The 14361-nt window shown below is 50.0% G+C and overlaps 2 protein-coding genes across 4 annotated transcripts; one reads left to right on the top strand and one right to left on the bottom strand.

The window, feature by feature from the left end:
- The first annotated feature begins 443 nt into the window (after window positions 1–443).
- LOC111066819 (heat shock 70 kDa protein 4) lies at window positions 444–7222 on the top strand. Of its 3 annotated transcripts, none has more exons than XM_022355716.2 (7): window positions 444–546; window positions 880–1144; window positions 2252–3203; window positions 3273–3812; window positions 4979–5074; window positions 5822–6022; window positions 6098–7222. In XM_022355716.2, the coding sequence occupies exons 2-7, from the start codon at window positions 1038–1040 to the stop codon at window positions 6716–6718; spliced, it is 2517 nt and encodes an 838-aa protein (XP_022211408.1). In that variant the 5' UTR covers window positions 444–546; window positions 880–1037; the 3' UTR covers window positions 6719–7222. The 3 variants fall into 3 exon arrangements, with proteins under 3 accessions (XP_022211408.1, XP_022211410.1, XP_022211409.1); XM_022355717.2 differs by lacking the exon at window positions 444–546 and adding an exon at window positions 562–577; XM_022355718.2 differs by lacking the exon at window positions 4979–5074.
- A 729-nt stretch (window positions 7223–7951) lies between these two features.
- Window positions 7952–14341, bottom strand: LOC111066818 (neuralized-like protein 4). Its single transcript, XM_022355714.2, has 8 exons — window positions 13948–14341; window positions 13512–13871; window positions 12469–13451; window positions 12220–12396; window positions 10246–12161; window positions 9830–10184; window positions 9659–9769; window positions 7952–9573 (listed from the first exon to the last, which is right to left on the bottom strand). Exons 1-8 carry the CDS (start codon window positions 14107–14109, stop codon window positions 8157–8159), a joined length of 5481 nt encoding a protein of 1826 aa, XP_022211406.2. The 5' UTR covers window positions 14110–14341; the 3' UTR covers window positions 7952–8156.
- Between the last annotated feature and the right edge of the window lie 20 nt (window positions 14342–14361).

Below are 14361 nucleotides of genomic sequence, written 5' to 3'. Positions count from 1 at the left end.
TTAAACTGAATATCAAAATTATGGAATACGATTGCAATCAATAAAATAGAACGTTATCGCATTGTCAACCAGGGGGCTATTCAATATTTCCACGAAATTTATGTAACTTTAACGTATTTTACGCATTACAGGTGGTCGGTGGTCAATTTTGTTTTTTAAGTAAAGGGAGGATGGAGCTACAAGGAGCCTTTAGGTTAGGTTGGGGGGGGGGCGGCCCGACCCGGCCGGTTCGGCCCACAGGAGCCTTTACAAACAGTAATATTTTCCACGGTTTAACAAAGGGTGCTCAACTTTTTAAATAGAAGTGTGTTAAGTCTCGTTTGATCACCGGATAGCCCTGGTTTTCTTATGGTATGGCATTTAAATGGTATTTCTCGAAACTGAAAAGGTATTTTATTTATTTTTTGGCCGGATTGTATTTTGTATTGTATCGTTATCGTCACGCTGCGCAGGAAAACGGGTATTTTATCCGTTAGTCCGCGGTGGTCACACTAATTCATTTATTGAACGCAGGAAAACGTGTGTTGGGTGATTTGTTAAATTTAGGTAAAACTGTTGACATATAATTAGCAAAAACGTTCGTACCCGCCAGCTCTAGAATAGAGTCGATTAGTGTTCAAAAAGCATTTAAAAGATTAAGAAAACCTCATTCAATCGCTTGAATATAAGTTTGCGAGTTAGAGCAAGCGAGAGGACCGAAGGCCGGACGCTAGAAATTTCGATTCACAAACGAACCCCAAATCCATAATTGATGTGAAAAAGTGTACATCGAGTAGAAAGTTCTGGATTTATTTGTCAACGAAAAGTAGAAACTAAATCGACACGTGCGTGTTTTATATTTTATCTAATGCCTGGCTTCTCTGCTTATCTATTTTGCAGTACTGGTGTTGGTGTTTGCCCGAGCTGGAAAACAAAGAAAAATTAAGAGTGCGATTCTCCGCCCCATACCGTTCAGCAGCAGAATATCCAAATAAGTCAAATACGAGTAATATAACTAACTCAATTTAATCGAAAAAGGGCCAGACGAAGGATACAAAATGTCTGTGATTGGCATCGATTTTGGCAACGAGAGCTGCCTTGTTGCGGCGGCCAGGTCTGGCGGCATCGAAACGCTGGCCAACGACTACAGTCTACGCGCAACACCGTGAGTACCATAAAACATAATTATTCATTCGCTTACATTAAGTGCTGTAATAGAATAGCCCAATTTATTGATAAGCTTTCCGTGCATAATCGTTCGACTTTCAGCCTTTGAGGTTAGGTAGTCATTTGTAAGTCATGCCTCTCTACCCGTGTGTGTATGCGTATGAGTGTGCGTGTGTAAGAGCGCGCCTAGAAATTTCCATGGTTGTTGTTGGTAACGCTCATTTGAGAAAACATACTCTTGTATAGGCATATGTACATGTGACAGATATGTGCATACATTATGTACATACATATATGCATTTATATGTGCAATTGTGACAGATTGCAAAGGCCTAAATTTGGCTGGCTGCACTTCCATAAAAAGTTTCGCAAATTGCAATTTTAATGAGGAGCAAGCGCTGTCATGCCACAACACAACACAAGAACACAACGCAACGGCTCTCTAATTTATTGCCTTGCCTAAACATATTTATGTATATGTACATGTGCGCTCGTAGATATGTGTTTTTAATTTAAATGTGGATTGCGTGGGCCCAATTTCCACTCTTCTTTACTTATTTGAATTGACTTTTTTTGGCGCACACATACACACAACACACAAGGCAATGCATGCGTCATGCGGTCAAGAAAGGCAGCATCAAAGGTGAGAGACGCAGCAGCAGCTGTTGTGAGAGCACTAGAAGAAGAAGAAGAAGGGGGAAAGAGAGTGAGAGAAAAAAAAACGTGTGCAAAGCTGTCAAAAAACTCAGCCGGCAAACACAGACGCACACTAACGAATATATACAGTGGAGCCCACATGTGTATGCACAAAGCACATTTATGGTTGTTTAGGGGAAGGGATATAGATTCTAGAATGTTCACTAGGCTGGCTTCACTGTACAAGAGGGTGACCATGGCAAACAATTCTCAAGAGAAATGAGTACAATGTTGATTGACTTTAGTCGCTTTTTGCATAGTTTTGACTGTACTAAAAATACCCCGCCGCTTAGTAGTCGGACACGCACACATGCACGCTTAAATCGAGAAATGATTTTGCTTTGTTTTTAACCATATATGTCTTGTTGACTTGAACTAATCAGAGCCGTACCCACCTCCCATCCGACAGCTCCGTTGTGGCCTTCGATGGAAAGAAGCGAATCATTGGCGTAGCCGCCAAAAATCAACAGGTGACAAATATGAAAAACACAGTCGGCGGCTTCAAGCGTCTGCTCGGACGCAAATTCAATGATCCACATGTACAACACGAACTCACGAGCATTCCAGCGCGAGTGGAGGCGCGCGGCGATGGCAGCATCGGCTTTAAGGTCAACTACTTGGAGGAGGATCAGCACTTCAGTCCCGAGCAGCTGACTGCCATGCTGTTCACCAAGCTGAAGGAGACCTCGGCGGCCGCGATGCAGACACAGGTGAACGACTGTGTCATCGCCTGCCCGATCTTCTTTACGAACGCCGAGCGTCGGGCCCTGCTGGATGCTGCCCAGATTGCTGGACTGAACGTGTTGCGTCTGCTGAACGAGACGACGGCCACTGCTCTAGCCTACGGCTTCTACAAGAACGATCTGTTCGAGGATAAGCCAAAGAACGTTATATTCATTGACTTTGGCCACTCGGCACTGCAGGTCAGTGCCTGTTCGTTCACCAAGGGCAAGCTAAAGATGCTGGCCAGCACCTGGGACCAGATCGGTGGACGGGACTTCGACCTGGCCGTGGCCGAGTTCTTTGCCAAGGAGTTCCAGGAGCGCTATAAGATCAATGCCAAGACCAATGCCCGAGCCAATCTCCGCCTGCTCACGGAGATTGAGAAGCTGAAGAAGCAGATGTCCGCAAACAGCACTAAATTGCCCTTGAACATTGAATGCTTCTTGGAGGACATCGACGTCTCCTCGTCCATGCAGCGCTCCCAAATGGAGGAGCTCTGCGCTCCCGTTTTGCAGCGCGTCGAACAGACCTTCAAGCGTCTGCTGGCCGAATCGAAGCTGCAGCTCGATGATATACACTCTGTGGAGATTGTTGGCGGCAGCTCGCGCATTCCATCCGTCAAGCAGCTCATCGAGCAGGTGATGTCTCAGCACACTTCCTACATCTGCATCTCTCTCTAACCCCGGCTTCTCGCTTCTCCATTGCAGGTGTTCAACAAGCCGGCCAGCACCACCCTCAACCAGGACGAGGCCGTGGCGCGCGGTGCCGCCCTCCAGTGCGCCATCATGTCGCCGGCTGTGCGTGTCCGGGAGTTCGGTGTGACCGACATACAGAACTATGCCGTGAAGGTACTGTGGGACAGCGAGGGCTCGGCCGGACCGGGAGAGATTGAGATCTTCCCACAGTTCCATGCCTCGCCATTCAGCCGCCTGCTGACCATCAACCGCAAGGGGCCCTTCAATGTGTCGATTGTTTATGGGCAGCAGGTCCCATATCCCGATCAGACCATTGGCGTGTGGAAGGTCAAGGATGTCAAGCCCAATGAGCGCGGCGAGGGTCAGGAGGTCAAGCTCAAGGTGCGCATCAACAGCAACGGCATTTTGCTGATCTCCTCGGCCACTCTGGTGGAGAAGAAGGAAGCTGAAGAGGCTGCTGCTGCCGCCGCCGCAGCAGAGCAGGCTGCCAGCGAGGAGAAGTCCAGCGAACAGGCCAGCAACTCTGGCGAGACCGCCGACGGCCAGCAGGAGGTGAGTCTGCCATCTACTCCTCGGTTTGCCTGCTCATCGTCATCATTTTCTTCTGTTGTGGCTAGGAGTTGTTCTGCAGTTTCCATTTCAGTTTTACTTTTTCCTCCTTTGCATCTCTCGTCACTCGCCACTTAACCTAACCCACTTCCCTTTGTACTTTTTGAGCTCATTTTGTTGGCTGCAGTTTGTAGATTTAGGGCGATAAAAAATTAGTTTCCAAGTGATTCAATTCAATTCATCCAATCGACATTATATTTTCCAAGTTTTCCACTCGTATGTCCGTTGTACCTAAGCTCTATAGTTGATATACAGATTTTCATACATAATTCATCATATTAATTTATTACCAGCTTGTGTTCCGTTTTCTTTTTGCAAGGGCTCTTGCCGCTTCGGCCTGCCGACTTGAAGATTTTCTTACCTTTCGTTCAATTTTTATTTTGTTTGATTGGTTTGTTTTTTTCGTTGCATTCCATAAAGAGTTTCTATCTACATAGTTTTGATGTTGTCTTTAATTAGTTAAAGTCCGCCCCCTCTCTAGAGCTGCAATAGAAGCGATGTCAATATAGATTTATTTCATCGATGCTCCATTTCTACACAATTCACAACAGCAGACGTCTTTCTTTTTCTCTTATCAAGACCACTAACTATGGCATCAAAGAGTAAGGGGTACAAATGTTAATTGACGGGGCGGTTTTTGTTTTGTTTCAAACGTTTTTTTTGTTTTTAAACATCGATAGACATTGACGGTTAGTTTTGTTGCAGCTCTAGCAAAGCCCTAGCTTCCATTTCATGCTAATATATTGGTTGGCTTGATAATGAAATCATTTTGCAGTACTTTACTAAATCCTATTGATGTTGTTATTGGTGTTGATTGATCTACGGTTCGATTTTTTAAAGTCCGGTCAAAGATATTTCACAATACTATGGAATAAATTGAATTTTACTTTGCAACTGGACGTTGATAAGTCGAACCACCGATTGGTCTCTCGTTTCGTTTATTTTGTATATTCTGTAGACATGCAAATTTGAATGTGTATGATGTATATCAATCACCCATATATACATATATACTATAGATGTATAAATCACTCCAATATTTGATTTTGTTTGTTTGTTTTGGATATGTTTGGGAACGCGCGCGCGCACGCGTTTTTGCTCTCTCGTAGGCATATTATGAGAATGAGGATGATAATAATGCATCAACAGCCTCATCACCTGGCGGACAAGGGTGGGCACAGCGGGTCAAGGGCTGGTTTAGTTCGGTACGTTCTCCTCAAATTTCCTCAAATTTCAATTTAAAAAACAAACAAAATTAAAAAAAAAAAAAATGAACCACACACAAAACAATAATGTTACAAATAAAAATGTTCTTTTCCCCATATTTTGTGTGTCAAGAAATTGGAAATAACGAAAGTTAACAAAAACAAGAAAAGAAAGCTAAAGCACACAAACATTGGAAAATTTAATTGCCTTGAATGTTTTTGTGTCCTTTATCCTTTGTCACCGATAATGAAACGAATGAAGAAGACCGCTCATAAGCCGCCTACCCCGTGTGCTCCCAAATGAAAAATGAAAATATATCTCTGAAAACTATCTTTAAACATGCTTACACAATTTGCCAAATTATCTGTTGCTTCTACATGCACCACCGAACCGATCTACATACATACTCGTACTCGTACCACCGATTGATTTTATTATTTGTTAATTCACCCAGAAATTCAGTCCAATCGATCCCCCCCAAACCGAGTGTCATATAAAACCAATATGCTATATGCTATACAATATACCCTATAAATACCCAAAGATATCTTTGCTGCTCATATTGTAGGCTGTTGCTTGGAGCTGTTTTTTTCCTCTTCGCTTTATTGTTGATGTTTTCTTGTTGCTGCTGCGATTCGATTTCCTCTTTCTATTTGAACTTGAATTGAAATTTCATTTGCAATTCTATGCAATCTCCTTCAAAAAATGAAATTGGGATTAATTTGTGCTCTCCTTTTGGTGCTTAGGGGTCCGATAAGAAGAAGAAGGGCGGCAAGGCCACTGAGCTGCCTCTGGAGGTGTCCACACACGGCTTCAGCCCCGTGGATCTAAGCAACTACACACAGCAGGAGGCCAAAATGATTGGCAGCGACCTGAAGGAGACGGAGCGCATCGATGCCAGAAATGCATTGGAGGAGTTTGTCTACGATATGCGCAACAAGCTGCAGGTATTTTTTGACTTATTCCATCATTATTATTATTATCAGTTCTTTACTGACATTTCCCCTCCCCTTTGTGCTCAGGGTGGATCCTTGGAGCGGTTCGTGCTGGAGTCGGAGCGCGAGGCGATTGTGTCGCAGCTAAATGATCTCGAGAACTGGCTGTACGAGGATGGCGAGAACTGCGAACGTGAGACGTATGCCAAGCGTCTGGAGGACCTGCATAAGAAAACGGACCCCATCAAGCAGCGGGCCAACGACTACGATCAGTGTCCAGCTGTGTTTGAGGAGCTGAAGGGCAGCATTGCCATTGCCCGCTTGGCGGTGGCAGAGTTCCGCAAGGGTCTGTCCAAATACGATCACCTGACGGAGACCGAGTTCATCAATATCTCGGAGACAGCGGAAAAGGCCCAAAAATGGCTGGATGTCAACCTGGCCAAGTTCACGCAGTCGCCACGCACCAACGATAGTCCCGTCCAGCTGACGGCAGTTCGCTTCGAGGTGCAGTCTCTGAATGCCTGCGTCAGCTCGGTGGTCAACCGTGCGAAACCGAAGCCGGCTCCGGCCAAGACGGCGACACCGCCCAAGGATGCCGAAGCGAATGCCGAGCAGAACGGAGGCGAGCCCACTGGCAAGGCTGGCGATAAGATGGACGTGGACAACAATGCACAGAGTGCGTCCGATCCCAATATGGATGTGGAGTGATGTGTGGGCCGCACCAGCCGCCTGTCCGTCCTCCCATCAACAACGGTATTGGCTACAAATAATAATAATATAATAATAACGATAACTTAACGGTCAACATACGAAACATATATGAAAGAAAATTGTATATGCACGCGCTTCAGGACTAGCAAACTATACATTACACAATAAAAGCCACGAAAAATCTACACAATCAAGGAACGGAAACAGAAAAAACAACCAAACCAACCAATACAAATATTTAAGAAAAATCTGATTAAATGCAGCCTGCAGCTGCCATTGCAAGACCTGCTATAAATGTGGGACAAGCACGGGAACAGGAGGAGGAAGCAAACGGAGCTGGAGTTGGAGCTGCTGCATGCTGTGTGGATATTGCTACACAAAAATTAACAAAACAATTTCTAATCGACCATTTTTCATATATTTGAATAACAAAAACAACCAAGCGACACTAAATGAATGGAATTTAAATAATCAAATAAAACAAAGATGATTCCAAATAAACAGCGAATTTCCTTCTCTTCAAATGAAGATTCGTAATTGAAACAAGGCTCTTCTATTTAAATGCTTGGGGGGTATACTAGTACTGCCTCTTTATTTATATATGTTTGTGTAAGATCCATCCCTTAGCACAGGGGGATAAACTACGCTGGAATGTCCGGTGCTATTGCATTTTTAAAACATTCTCGACCATTTCCTTACAATTTAGAGTATTTTTTAAGAGAGGACACTAGTTTCAAAGCTTTTTATATAAATATAAAATATATATATATTATTAATATATATATGTTCACATTTTTGTTCCGTTACGGTAGGTCAGGGGTTCTGAATGGGTAGGTGGAACTATCGTGTGCCGATTTGCTCTTAAGCCGCGCGCACCCAATAGCCGAAATCTTGTCTGAAAGCATTCTTTTTTTTTGGCTCGAAAAAAAGTATTTATGTGCAGAAAATCTTCGGCGTTGCTTTGTGAGGCAGCGGAATCGAAGTAAATTTTGAATTTTCCCTGAGCAGTAGGAATCTAAGGCGGATAGCAGCATCGAGAGCTGCCTTCACAGTCGAGCGACCTGACCTCGTTTATTCAGCGACTGCTCCCTAGCACCCTTTTTCAGTCCCTTGTTGGCCTCGTATCCAACGAGACTATCCATCGAGTAGAATTTTCCGTCTCTGAAACATTAGCTTAAAGGGACATGCTGGTTAGCTGCCGTTGGAAACTAAAATTAGATCGAATGCCTAACTTTGCGGTTAACTTTATTGGCGCTTACAAGACGATAAAAACTCGTTTACAAAGAGGAATGCGAATGCGGTTGCGTGTGTGTGAAGCGTGGCGTGAGTACAATGGATAGTATTTAATGGGAATCAGACATAGACATATACATATATGCCATACATATGTATAAGTCGGCTGTGACTAGTGTGTGACGAGCTCAGTGCTAAGTGCTCAGTGTTCCTGCTCTTCGATGCGGTCCAATTTAATTATCAAAGCGTTGATTATGCAGGCGCCAGCCTCTTTGGTGAACCAGCACAGATCGTTTAGAAGATGTACCGACGATTCGGTGGGGGCGGGCGGCGAAGCGCCGCTATCGTGGGCTTGGCCTTGGCCCGATCCCGTCCCCGAGTCATGATCGACAGAGCCCATGCTGCGACGCTTGGCTTCGGCGGCCGCCCTGCCAGTGGTCACCCCGGAAATGGACTGGCGACGGACATAGACCTCGAAGGAGGTGGAAATGCGATGCAGTCCCTGCTCGGACGCATAGTGGTGCTGGGGCAGCACGGGCTCTATGACCGTGGCGTTGGGGGAGTAGTAAAGCTCCAGCCGGGTGCCCGGCTCGTCTTTGTGCGTGCCCGCAGCTGCTGCAGCGGCCGTCTCCTCGTCGGCGGCGTCTGTTTCCAGCGGAAGCGGTTGGCCGCGATCCAAGATGGCCCGTATCTTGTCCACCCGCGTCATGTAGTAGAATGGCAGCCAATCCCCGTTGAGATCGAAATGAACCTGGGCAGCCGCCGACGACGAGCCGCCGCCCGCCGAAGCTGCTGTCACGGAGGTGCTCAATACGTTCACCGTCTGCTGGTTGAGCTTGAAGTAGACCCAGCCCTCCAGTTTGTCGCCGTTGCCATTGCTGGGTCCGCTGCACTTTAGACAAAAGCAAATCGGCTCCAGGCGGCTGTCGAAGAAGGCCTGCGGCAGCACCAGCGAGGCACAGAAACGCCTCACCTGGCGCAGATACTCGCAATCGTTCTGCTCCAGACTGGCTGCGTTTGCGGAGCGCAGCGACTCGGCACGCAGGTGGGCGGAAGAGTTTGCATCCGACTCGAGCGAATTGAGAGACGGCAGATTCAGATCCAAGCTCAACAACGATGTCGGATCCGGCATCAGGTGGTGGCGCGTGTACTCGTTCTGCTGCAGCTGCTGCAGCAACAGCAAATGGTTCATGTAGTCGATCTCATCGTCCTCCAGAACATTATCGATCGAGCCCGCTAGCTCCCCCGACAGCTCTCTCAGTTCCCTCTCATGGCTGCTGCCGATCAGTTCCGCCGCCTCGGCATTGTTCTCGCTCTGCTCTGTGGCCGACGTTGCTGATGTGCTCACCGTTGCTGCCGTGGCCGCCCCCTCGTCAACAGAGGCGGAATTTGTCAAGGCTGGATTCGGCAGCTCGTCGTACTCCTTGTTGGTGTCGTACACACTCGAATTGCTCAGGTGCTGGGCATTGCCCGCGGAGCCACTAGGCCCACCGCCGCCACTGCCTGCTGTGGCTGCTGTCGTGGAGCTATTCAGCGAGTTTTGAAAGCGTTGAGTGCTCTGACTGCGCTGTATGTTCAAGTTGGTGTTGTGCTGCAGCTGCAGAGACTCGCGCAGGCAGCTGTCGGGGGGAAATGTAAGGGGAACGAGATATGTAATGAGATAACAAAGTTCTTCAGAGATTTCTCTTTCTTTTTCTCGCTCACCAAGTCGATGAGGATCCACCCATTTCGTTTCTTTGCTGCTCCAAAGTGCGATTCTTGATGGAGATGTTCAGCAGTAGATTCTCCGATACGCTCTCCATAACCGAGCGTGTCCTGCAGGGACATGACAATTCGAGTCAAAATCAGAATCCATTCAGATCGTTTTACACTCACATGGCATTGGTATTGGCATTGGCATTGGCATTGGCGTTGGCATTAGTATTCGAGGGAGCAGCCGATGTGGACGGACCATCTCTGGCAGATTCGCTCATCTGTTCCGTATCCTTTTCCTTTTCGTGCATTTCCAGGTGCGCCTTCTCGCACTGCTGCGGCATGCCAGCATTGTCCAGCTCCAGGGCCTCGGGTGCCTCCAGTATGGGGGTGCCATTGGCGTTGCCGTTGCGCGCGGCGTCGCTGCCCGTGATCAAGGTGATCTTCTCGCACTTGCCATACACATCAAACACGGGATACACATGGTTGGGCAGGCCGCTGGCCAAATCCTCCAGATTCGTTGACCCAACCATAATGACTACAAGATACAGACACAGATAAATAAATCATTACAAGGGATTGGGAATGGCGCCACTCACTCAGCATTCCCGCATGGGTGAGGGTCAACGTGATGACTGTTCCCACTTGGATTTGGTCCAGAGCCTCGCCGTACTTGGAGGCCAGCACCTGGCCATTGATGTTCACATAGTCGTGGGTGGCCAGCCAGCAGCTGCGCTTGAAGTCCAGCAGGGAGATGGGCAGTGTGGGGGGACATGCCGAGAGCACGCCCAGCCCCAGGGTGCCCTTCCACTTGTTGTTAATGGCATCCACCTTGATGCTGATGCTCTCGCCCTTGCACAGCGGCTTGTTCAGGCAGACCATCGCCTGATTGTACGACTTTGATCTCGCCGCACTGCGTCGGTCCTCGCTGAGACGCGCATTCTTCTGCGTCATGTCCACGAACTCGTAGTTCTGGGCCTCGGAGTCGATCGACTCCAGCATGGAGCTGTCCTGTTTGTTGAGCGGGTCGATGCCAAAGTCCATAGAGTCCTGCAGCCGCAGACTGCAGGGCCGCAGGGGAGATGCCGGCCCCTGGGCAGAGATCACCTGCACACCCATTGTCGAGCCCCGCAGCTCGGCCACCACGTACACATCGTTGGGTATATTCTGGAACTGTATGTTCACGTTCTCCGAGTTGAGCAGCATGTTCAGGGCGGAATTCTCCACGCGCTCCAGCGTGATGCGATCGTCCACGCGCAGCCACTCGAGCGACGCCAGTGAGCGCTGCAGGCAGCTCGAGTTGAAGCTCACCTCGTTCCCAGTCACATACCAAACGTTGGCCGGGATACGCTTCAGGCTCGTCGGAAGCTTCTTTCGCACGCTCTCATCGCTCAGATTCAGATCGGTGACGCCAATGCAGAGGCAGCCAGCGAACATCGGATTAATGGACGTCAGCTTGATCTCAAAGGGCGAGCCTACGCTCAGCGGGTGCTCGGAGAAGACCAGGCAGTGGGAGAGGGCGGCCGTGGAGCCAGTGAAGCGGGAGGCCTCGGTCCAGTCCTTGGTGAGGCTCACGTTGCCGGAGACACAGGTCCAGCGGTGCTTCGTCTCCATGGCGGGATGCTGTATGACCGAGGTGGCCTGGCAGCTCTGCGAGTTCTCGCTGGTGGCATACGGGGCGGCACGGATGTCCAGCTGGTTCTGCGTCAGACTGACCTGCGCACACTGCCCGTACAGGTCGATGATGGCCCAGATGTTGGGGGCATGGCACTCGCAGGCCGGTCCCTGGTCCATGCCATCCACAAAGAAGTGGATAAAGTCCCCGTTGCGCATCACGCCCACCCGAGTGCTGGGTCCCAGGGTGTCCAGATCCAGCAGGATATTCGTGCGTATGGTCTTGCGATTGTGAAAGATCATGGGCCCACACAGGATGATTGTATCGTTGGCCTCCAGATCGGTGGCATTGGGCGCCAGCTGGATGTCCTCCGGGCGCGTGCCCGTCACCCCGATCTCAATGTTGCCCGACCAATGCCGCACCATCGTCTCCAGCTCCACTTCGAAGAGTTCGCGCTGCCGCAGCGGCCGGTTGCTAAACACAATCGCATCATTGAACTCGGCCAGCGAGTTGGGGCGCGAGGCGGTCAGGCCGCTGTTCGATATGCCCGCATTCGCGCCGTGTATGCTGTGGAAGCGCAGGGGCAATTCGCTGTACAGCGTTGTGTTCGAAATGGTCGAGTTGCCCGTGTCCGGGCTGCCACACTCCGAGGTGTCCACAATGCTCGCCTGTGCCGCCTGGCCGTACAGATCGATCACCCCGTAGACACGCTCCGGCACATTGCTGGCGGCTGGCCCCTGATCCACGCCGTTCACCCAAAAGTGCAGGGTGCCGTCGTCCTTGCGCACAACGCCCACGCGGTCACCCACCTGCAGGCGGTCCAGATTCTGGCCATATTGTTCGATGACAGTGACTCCATTCTGCATGACCCCATTGCCAGTCATCATCCAAGTGCCGGATCTGCATATTGAAGGGAATGACACGAGTATCGAGGAAAGGAATCGCATGGAATACTCACCGAACGTTGGTCATGGTAAATGGAAAGTCCAGCTCGTCGGCGGTGTGTGTGGTGACGCCCATTTCCACAGAGCCAGCCCACTTGGTGACCACACGCTCGAGACGCACCTGAAAGAGTTCGTTCGGCCGCAGTGGACGTCGCGTGAGGACCACGCCATTGTTGAAGTCATCAGCGGCACTGGAACAGCAAAGGTAAAGGTAAAGGAAAAGTTGAGGCTTGACCATCGCCTAATGAAAATCATTAACTCACTTGGGGCGCAGAGCTGTGCGGCCGCTCTGCGTGACTGTGGCATGGGTGCCGCATATGTGATGGAACGTCAGGCGGTCATCGTTCCGCGCAATGGCCCGTGTGCTCGATATGGTCTCGCTCAGCCCACCAGCGGCTCCAGCCACATTCATTTCACTCTCCGGACTGAGCAGACTCAGAGTGGGAGTGCCCGATGACTGCTGCTGGAGCTGCTGCTGCTGCTGAAGAGTGCTGCTGGCGGCAGAGCAGGAGCTCATGCCGGCCACGATGTTGTTGCGCCTGGTGACGAGGTTCTGCTGCTCGCGCTCATCGCGATCCACAATGGTCACCTTGATGGTCATGCCGTACAGATCGATGACGCCCCACAAAGTGGAGGCCACTCGCGTGGCAGCCACGCCCTGATCCTGCCCGTTGATGTAGTAGTGCAGGTTGCCATTGGCCTTGCGCATCATCCCAACGCGATCGCCCTCGCGAAGCTCGTCCAGATTGAACTCGCCGTATTGGCGTCGGGTGCCCTTCCCGTTGGTGAGGATCCCACAGCCCGACATCATTATGGTGCCCGAGCGCATGTTCGTCATGGTGGCCGGGAAGTGCAGCACGGTGGGATTATGGGTGGTCACGCCCACCTCTATGGACCCCGACCACTTGTCCACAAGCTTGTCGATGCGTATTTCGAAGAGTTCGTTGTCCCGCAGCGGACGGTGTGTCATCACCACGCCATTGTTGAACTCGTCCAGGGGACGACGTCGCTCGGCGGAGCGAAAGTTGGGCGACAGCTTGACCAACGATCCACAGCGGGTGTGGAAGCGCAGGCGATCGTTGACATCATAGTAGTCGGAGCCCACAGTGACAGCACCTCCTCCATTCAGATTGAGCATGCCCAGGGCCGTCAGATTGGTGCCGTCCACGCTGACGTCCACGTTCATGGCCACATCCAGGTTCTGGACAACCTGCTGCAGCGGCTGCTGCAGTGGCGAGTCCAGTAACTATTCATCAAAATGTCAACAAATTTAGCAATCGAAATCAATGGCTTGCTTCATTCGTACCTCTCCTGCGCCGTGGGCATCGCGGGGACACAGTGAAACCTGCACACAACGGCCATAGAGATCGACGAGGGCCCAGAGGGGCTTTGGCATGTTCTTGGCGGCCACGCCTTGAGATTCACCGTTTACATAAAATACGAGATCGTTGCTGGAGGTGCGCATAACACCGACACGGTCGCCCTCGTTGAGCGTTTCCAGGTCCGTGCCATAGAATTCGAACAGCCGTCGACCATCCTTGCGAACATCGATGCCCGACATGACCCAGGTGCCGTTCCTCATGGCTGTGGCGCATGCCACCAGTTCCAGATCGTCTGGAGATTCGGCCGTAACTCCAATCTCGATGCTGCCGCCCCAAGAAGTGTTCTTTAAAAAATCATTTGTGGGGGATATTAGAACCAATCATCTTTGTCTGCCAGGTCACCTGCCGCCCGCCACTCACCTTTTTCTCAATAACCACCTCGAAAAGCACATCGTCCTGCAGCGGCTCGGCACTAAACACCAGGGCATGGCTGAAATCTCGCATCGAGCGCTGCGCCGAGCGGTTGCCATTGTACAATCTGATGAAGCGGCCGCAGCGCGTGTGAAAGGATTGCATTTGCATTTGGTGCCGTGCCCCAGTACAAATCAATGTTCAATCGGAATGGGCGGACGGGTGAGAAGCGTGCCATGCGCTTCTGATGTTGCACTTGCTCAGGTCGTGGCGTTGTTAGACAACCTCTGAATATGTTTGTTGCGATGGTTTTGCATAATTATGCGTACATATTCGAAAATTGCAACAATAAACAAAATAATAAAGAGTTTATGTGACCGCCGCCTATCGAATTCAGTAAAAACCAGCTATATCGATAGTCGC

Source organism: Drosophila obscura, unplaced genomic scaffold (genome assembly GCF_018151105.1).
Source record: "Drosophila obscura isolate BZ-5 IFL unplaced genomic scaffold, ASM1815110v1 contig_189, whole genome shotgun sequence".
NCBI lineage: Eukaryota > Metazoa > Arthropoda > Insecta > Diptera > Drosophilidae > Drosophila > Drosophila obscura.
The sequence above is the reverse complement of the archived record's forward strand: the minus strand, read 5'-3'. Positions and strand labels throughout refer to the sequence as shown.

What these genes read in the sequence shown, in the direction of transcription:
- LOC111066818 (XM_022355714.2), bottom strand. Translation starts at nt 14,109, where the DNA reads ATGCAAATGCAATCCTTTCACACGCGCTGCGGCCGCTTCATCAGATTG. An exon ending in AGGTGGTTATTGAGAAAAAG is followed by an intron (nt 13,872 to 13,947) that starts GTGAGTGGCGGG and finishes GATTTTTTAAAG; the next exon opens with AACACTTCTTGGGGCGGCAG. An exon ending in CACCCATGCGGGAATGCTGA is followed by an intron (nt 10,185 to 10,245) that starts GTGAGTGGCGCC and finishes TGTATCTTGTAG; the next exon opens with TCATTATGGTTGGGTCAACG.
- LOC111066819 (XM_022355716.2), top strand. Translation starts at nt 1,038, where the DNA reads ATGTCTGTGATTGGCATCGATTTTGGCAACGAGAGCTGCCTTGTTGCG. An exon ending in TACAGTCTACGCGCAACACC is followed by an intron (nt 1,145 to 2,251) that starts GTGAGTACCATA and finishes CCCATCCGACAG; the next exon opens with CTCCGTTGTGGCCTTCGATG. An exon ending in TCAAGGGCTGGTTTAGTTCG is followed by an intron (nt 5,075 to 5,821) that starts GTACGTTCTCCT and finishes TTTGGTGCTTAG; the next exon opens with GGGTCCGATAAGAAGAAGAA.